We start from the raw sequence: 7,047 nt of genomic DNA, 5'->3' as shown, positions 1-7,047 counted from the left end.
GTACAGTTAATAAAATCCAGGAGTGACAGAAATAGCTCCTCCTTTTAGTTTAGTTATTTTTACAATTTTCTGATTGGGGTTGGTATGATAAAGCACTATAGTTTCAAGTTATTGTGGTGATCCAGCTAAGAGGAAATGGTGCCCCGCAACCTGAATAACTAGCAAAACTAAAATGGCTCATATTTTTACCACTTGATAAAATAGCTCAATACAAAAATGTACTTTTTCCACTTTAATTCCAAACATTTCCAAGCCAGATACTTCAGATCCTTGCAATAAAAAATCATCATTTCACTTCCACAAGAAGGAGGGTAAACATAAAAAGAATGACTCCTTTAATATTTCACTGTAAGGTCAAAGGAAAATAATCTCTGCTCTGTTAAAATAGTCCTTGTTGTTCACAGGGCTGGGCTTCCAAATCACATTTGGTAATATAATTATTTTTTCCTCATTGGAAACAATGGATTGCAAGTGACTAAGATAGGGCATCGGAATCATTTAATTTAACCAGAACCGTCCAGTTGCACATCTGATTCCAGTGACGGACTATCAGTTTATTCCATCCTTATCACTGTCATTGAGCAAAGCAGTGATCCCCATCCTGCCCAAGAAGTTTAGTTTAGATTGATGGGCAAAAATGGCAATTCTATCCATTTAAAATTACTTCTACTACACAAGAAAGTGTGCAAAAAGGGAAGGGGTCTGAATACTTTCTGAAGCCACTGTACATATCTCATATGTAAGGAAACAACATTCCTGATACAGTGTGTGTAAGCATGGACAATGTGAGGGAAAATGGTCTAGGGGAAACCCGGCCCCTGATCTTCTATACATGTGTCAACCTTCTCAGCTCCTGAACCCAAAAAAAGCTAATGGTTTTCCCTTCTCAGTCTTGTATTACCTGATTTATATACTATTTCACAAGGGACAAAAAATATTGGTCAGGAGGATTAAAAGTACATTAAATTGGTACTTAATAATATATTAATTCACACTGTGTAAATCAACCCCCAAACTCCCAAATTACCCACTACCCCTGGGCTGACGACCACCTCTCTATACAAATGACTTCATCAGATAGAAGACTGGTGAAAAAATAACACAAACAAGACTGCCCCCTGGTGGCTGAACAGGAGAACAGTGCATGCCGCTGCTACCAACAGATAGTAAAACCGTAAATAAGGCATTAATTTATACATCACACACTTCATAATTGCAAATAGCACTTGACAGTTCACCACTAACAACTGAAGGGTTTTTACAGATTTCTCAGCATTCACTATTTTACACCAAAAGGGGACAACAGACGTTGTATTGTCCAAATCATGTCAAGCAGAGGAAGAAAAAAAAAGTTATTTTCTCCCTTTTTGATAGGATAAAGCCAGACAGTATGTCTCACTGAAAAGGAGAAAAAAAATGATGATGAAAGCTGATGGATTGTGAGCTCAATAGATGAACAGGACTCGGGTACGGGGCAGGGTGGACAAGGTGTCAGCCATCTTGCGGATTCTGGCGTAGTTGATGAATCCTCGAAGGAAGAGCAAGAAGCCTGAGAGCAAAAACAAAAAAAAACGGACAGTGAGACACAGCATATGAACACCTCAACACTGTTGAAATGGAGCACCAGAGAGCAGAAATGTGTCACAAGGAGGACACATCCATTTGATTTCTTAATTTGATTGATGTAAATTCAGAGGTTAGCTACTTACCCAACACCAGGAACACCCACCACAGCCAGTACTGTCCATCAAAGTAACCGGGGAAGTATGTGGAGAACTAGAAACCCAACAGAACGACAGAAAAGACTGGTTAGAATAAATATGGCCTGCACTGGTTTCACTCAAATGAGTCCTGCATTTTAAAAGAGTTCTCAAGAGATCTTTGAGGAAATAGTGTAACGCCAACAAACCAACCACTACAGAAACAACATTAAAATACCAGAGCGGTGTTTGGGGCTTTTGAGTTGTTTGTGCGTACATAAAACCACATTTTATGTGTTTGTATGTGTGCTGTGTTTGAGTGCATTGTACCCTGACTATGAGGATCCATTTAATGAGGGAGAGGCCAAAGCCTGAGATGGCCCCGTAGCGGCCGGCTGCTGAGGTGGTCAGACAGAAAGACAGGAAGAAACCGATCCAGTTGAACAGGAATGCCACTGGACAAAGGATGGAGGGGAAAGAGAGTGAGTGTTTAACATGTCAAAAAAAACATGAAACTGTGAAAAAGCATGAAATCTAAGAGAAAATGTAATTTCTGCACAAATCTAGGTAAAGAGCAGACGATGAAAGAAGATGGGTAAGATGAGTAGATTGGGTAACTAACTGAAAAAAGTGAGCATGAAGATGCCGTCATTTCCTATCCTCAGCTGATCAGCATCTTCAAAGTCGTCTCTGGTCACAAAGTCTTCATCCTGTGATGAAAACAAAAAGAGAAAGTCAGCTATTTAAGCACTCAGACTATTTCACCACAGCACAGCCAGGCAGTAGCAGAGTTTTCCAGGGCTTTACTTCACTTATGTGAAACTATTTCCAGTCTACAGATCAATCAAACCAATTTGATAAAGTTAGTTTTATTTTATTTATTTTATAAAGTGATTGAGATCAACATGAATTAGGATTAAGCACGGGCAAGCACCTGCTAGTAAAAACCAAGCTGTGCTGACAACAGAGAGTAACACAAACAACCAACAGACCAATGAAACCACCACAACACAGCAAGCCTATTTAATTACTATCATTGTCACTTTACCCAAAGGCCTGGAGTCAAATTCAATGTAGGACATCAGGAGAACCAGTACATCTTGTATAACTATCAACTAAGCACTAACTAGCACTCTAAATACACAAACATACAAGAAGGGTGGGGTGCTGAATACATAAAACACTGTAGGTACATCTGTGTTTTCACACACCAAACAAGGACCAAATACACTTCCTCTCATCAGACACTCTCCTCCCACTCCTCCCAGTTACCTCCAGTGAACTGCGAATTACATCGTCAAAAGTCTCCAGGCGTTCCCTGTGCTGAGGCTGCTGCTGAGCCCATGGCAGTGTGTGGCAGAGAAACACAACACCAACAATCAAACAGGGTGGCCCCACATGCAATAAAGTGCTAAGCATCACAGTGACCACTAGGGGTCAGAGACGAGCTGTCATCTTTTGGCTGATATTTTTTTTTCTTTCAACTTTTAACAGAAACAGTAGTTTTTAAAAGGCACATCAGGTGTGTGTGTGTGTGTGTGTGTGTCTGTGTGTGTGTGTGTGTGTGTGTGTGTGCGAAAGACTTTCTGCTGCTGCTGACAGAGATGGCTTTTGTGTATGAGCTGCTCATGACAAGCCTGCACACGGGAGTTTGGATTACCGGTGTCCTTTTCAAACAGTCCCTCAGGCATTAAATGCAAGTTAATGGCATGCTGTAGAAGATCAGTTGTGCTTTGCCCTTTGTAAATAAAAGGACAACTACATTATAACTGGAAAGGAAAGAGTTCCCACACACAGATATTTTGTTTGGATGTTGATCCCTAAGCAATCATGCCATTAAAGCTTTGGAGACATAATGTGCCTTATATGTCTGCCCAACATTTCTGAATTATACACTGACAATCCATATCTGCATCAACAAGGACAGACTGGTTGATTTTAGCTACATCACAGGTTAAATACCTGTCCTAAAAATGTAAAGGCAACCCTGCATCTGATATTTACTCAGATTTTTGGAATACACACCCAGGTGCAAAGTACACAGATGGTACTTCAGGGGGCCTGGGAGATGAAAAAGGCTGGCACCTATGAGCACTTGTGAGACTGTGGTCATTGTGTGCAAAAATATTACTGAAGTCCCTTTAATATGAGTGATTATAAATGTTTTCTTGATTCTTAATGTTTATACATCTGCTATTGTTCAAACCATCAACAAAGGCTGGCAGCAGTTCATGTAGGGATAACAGAGACACAATCAGACATGTGAAGTAAGTACACATACAGAGTTCTGAAGACAAAACAAAAAAAACTTTCCGTAGCAGGGTGCTAAGCACTTCCTGCCTTGCAGACAACACAGGAACTTGTGACTTGATTGAGCAGAAGCTAACAAGTTTGTGTGTGTGTGTGTGTGTGTGTGTGTGTGTGTGTGTGTGTGTGTGTGTGTGTGTGTGCATGCATGCAGAGTACATGTGACCACTGGCAAAAAGGGAAAAAAATGAGACACTCACTCTTCCGGTTACCAGGGGAACAGTAGTCTCTGCCTTGCTTCTTTCTGCCTCATCATAGGAAGGTAGCGTGGTCGCTACGTTGTATGATGGAAGCTTGGGGAAAGCCCCGTCCTCCTTGTACTCAAAGTAGGCTGAAAAAGAAACAGCGCAGAGCAAACACAGAGGCAGAAGTTTTACTAATATAAAGTCTTATTTTGTATTGGCAGACAGCAGACTAGTAACTGCAATTCATATTTACAGTCATTGCCAAAACTAAAGCCACTATTTAACATGTGTTCTTGTTCTTGAGCTTAGTCACTACAAGCAGTTCTGGAAGTGGAAACAGGCTCAAGACTTGGAGGTGATCTCTGAACTAGAATTTCGTATTAATCCCCACTGACAACAAACTCAATTACATTATTAAATTACAATAAAAGTGCTGTTTATGCAAACAAGACACATCTTTTCTTTATTGTGTGAGATTTTGCTCACTGAGGTAATGTTTGACTGCCCCTATAGTGGTAATATAACTCAGAAGGTATGGTTAATAAGAGGCCCTGCTGTTCTGTAAGATGGTTGGATGTAAAAGTCAGCTATTATAACTAAGAGGCCTTCTGAAAGCAACCAGCTCTTCAAAATCTGATCCCTTCTTCACTAAACTCTACTGTGTTTTGTCATCTGAGACCTGGGTTGGCAAAATACACGGATTTGCTAACCTGCGATGGTAACAAATCTGTTGTCTCTCCTCTCTGCAAAGAGCAGTGTACAAACAGTCAACTAGCAGCTTCTCATTTTCAGCCGGCACAGACCGTTGTATCATATCAATAATTTAGGCTTATCAACTTCATAGTTTTGAATCAGGACCTTCAGTATTTGGAACAAGAAGCTTGTGGAAAAATAAGGTGTGCCAAATTTAGGAGGCTACAGCTGTTATTTCAAAGGTGTCAGATAAATATTTAATCAACATTTAGGTAAATATAAGTATCAGACTCAGTTTCAGCAGTTGATTGTGACATTACTAAAAGGAAACATTTATTTCTGACCTATGTGTTGTTAACTATCAATTTATTTATCCTTTTGAAGCTGCAAAGTGTATACTGCAGTAATAAGGATATCAATTAATAGCTCATACAATGCCTTGATTGTTAATGCTGAATAGGCCACAGTCATTTATTATTCACTGGCTTAAGAAATCTTATATAACACAAATATGATTCCCAAATATGCCACCATTGCAAATTACCTCAGCACCAGGGAAACATCTGGATGAGTAACGGCCTTACCAGCATTGTCCACTGCGATGCTGCTGTATGGGGGTGGAGCGTCAGCTGCTACCTGTGGACTCTCTTCTGGCTCCTCCTCATTAGGCAGCTGTTCAGGCGACAGAAACCACATCCTGGTTTATTTAAGGCGACAATGCACCAGTGGCAGGGCTGGCTGCCCTCCATTTGAAACGGATGCTTTTAGATAAAGAAGCTTCACACTATCTGTGTAGTATTAAATGATTATAGCAACACCCCAGCCTATATAAAAGAAGTCAAAAACTAAGCATCAATTACATGATCAGAGGAGATGAATGGAGACTGGGCCCAAAACCACATTTTCCAAGCATATATAAACATTATAAAAGGGGAAACACCAACCACGTGTTTCTCATTTCTCTAGGAAACACGTGAAAATTTGTAGGATTACATTATAGGGGAAATGGGGACAGTGGTAACTGGTAAATGGCATTTTTCCAAATAATTAATTCCATTAATTAACCCCAATTACTTGCTAGCATAATCTAGTGAGTCTTTTAGTCAGTCAGATCACCTGAACATGCAGGCATATGAAATTTGTCTACAGGCATGCTTCAGTATGGAGGATTAATAATATCTTCCATCCAAATAATAAATCAATGATTCATGATGATGAATTAATATTTACTTGGGTTATAATGGAGCAATTATGTCAAAGGGAATTCCTCTGGAAAATAGCAACTGCTTATAAACTCAACACAACAAACTCCACTCTCAACTCTTTCTCGCAGTGTTCCTCTTTAAGAAGTACCAACCAAAATAGTTGTTTCCATAAAACCTTCCGGGAATTAATCAAGAAGTAATAATGACTGTCTGCCCTACCAACACTTAGCTAGCTAAGCAGGTTAGCTGGCGATTTAGCATTTAAACTAGATGACCAACGAACACACCCACTGCTGTAGGTCATGTGATATGCAAACATTCACATTAGCATACACAGGGTCGAAAAGCGTTAATGTTAGTTAAATTAAGTTGCACCTTGCCTAGTATTCAACAATGCTAACTAGACAGCATACAGTTAGTTGGCAAGCTTTTCTGGCATAATTAAAGAATAGTGAAATCACAAACGATCAAAGACAAAACACCCGAACAGACAATGAAGTTCACGTTCATCCAACGTTAGCTCGAACAAAAAAGCTAACGAGGAAACGTTAGCGTTGGTATAACGTTAGCTAGTTAGCGTGCTGTTAACTCGATGAAAATAACAAGGTTCATCGCAATAACATTGACATATGATAATTGACGACAGTGACATACAGCCCTCTTGAATAGGAAACCGTAATTTTCCGGAAAGTGACACCAACACTTACAGTTAGTGTTAACAGTATACAGCTGACGTTGCCATGTTATGTTAAATCTTAAACGTGTGTTAGCTATGGACTGATAGTGTTCTCATACCTGCTGATATCTGGCGCTCGGTTCGGCCATTCCGATATGAACGGTTAGTAATCAACAACAGAGAAGGGACACGCCGCCACCCTAACCCTACACCCAACCACAGCGAAATTATATAACAGTACAAACTGTAAACTCAATCCTCGTCTCAACGAAAACCTGTTC

The 7,047-nt window shown here is 40.0% G+C and overlaps 1 protein-coding gene across 1 annotated transcript; it reads right to left on the bottom strand.

Moving 5' to 3' along the window:
• Positions 1-219: 219 nt before the first annotated feature.
• Positions 220-7,047, bottom strand: LOC139295232 (NEDD4 family-interacting protein 1-like). Its single transcript, XM_070917374.1, has 7 exons — positions 6,886-7,047; positions 5,470-5,557; positions 4,208-4,338; positions 2,323-2,410; positions 2,031-2,155; positions 1,710-1,776; positions 220-1,549 (listed from the first exon to the last, which is right to left on the bottom strand). Exons 1-7 carry the CDS (start codon positions 6,913-6,915, stop codon positions 1,446-1,448), a joined length of 633 nt encoding a protein of 210 aa, XP_070773475.1. The 5' UTR covers positions 6,916-7,047; the 3' UTR covers positions 220-1,445.

Source organism: Enoplosus armatus, chromosome 13 (genome assembly GCF_043641665.1).
Source record: "Enoplosus armatus isolate fEnoArm2 chromosome 13, fEnoArm2.hap1, whole genome shotgun sequence".
Taxonomy (NCBI): Eukaryota; Metazoa; Chordata; class Actinopteri; order Centrarchiformes; family Enoplosidae; genus Enoplosus; species Enoplosus armatus.
Note: the sequence above shows the minus strand (reverse complement) of the source record. Positions and strands in the feature narration are given on the sequence as shown.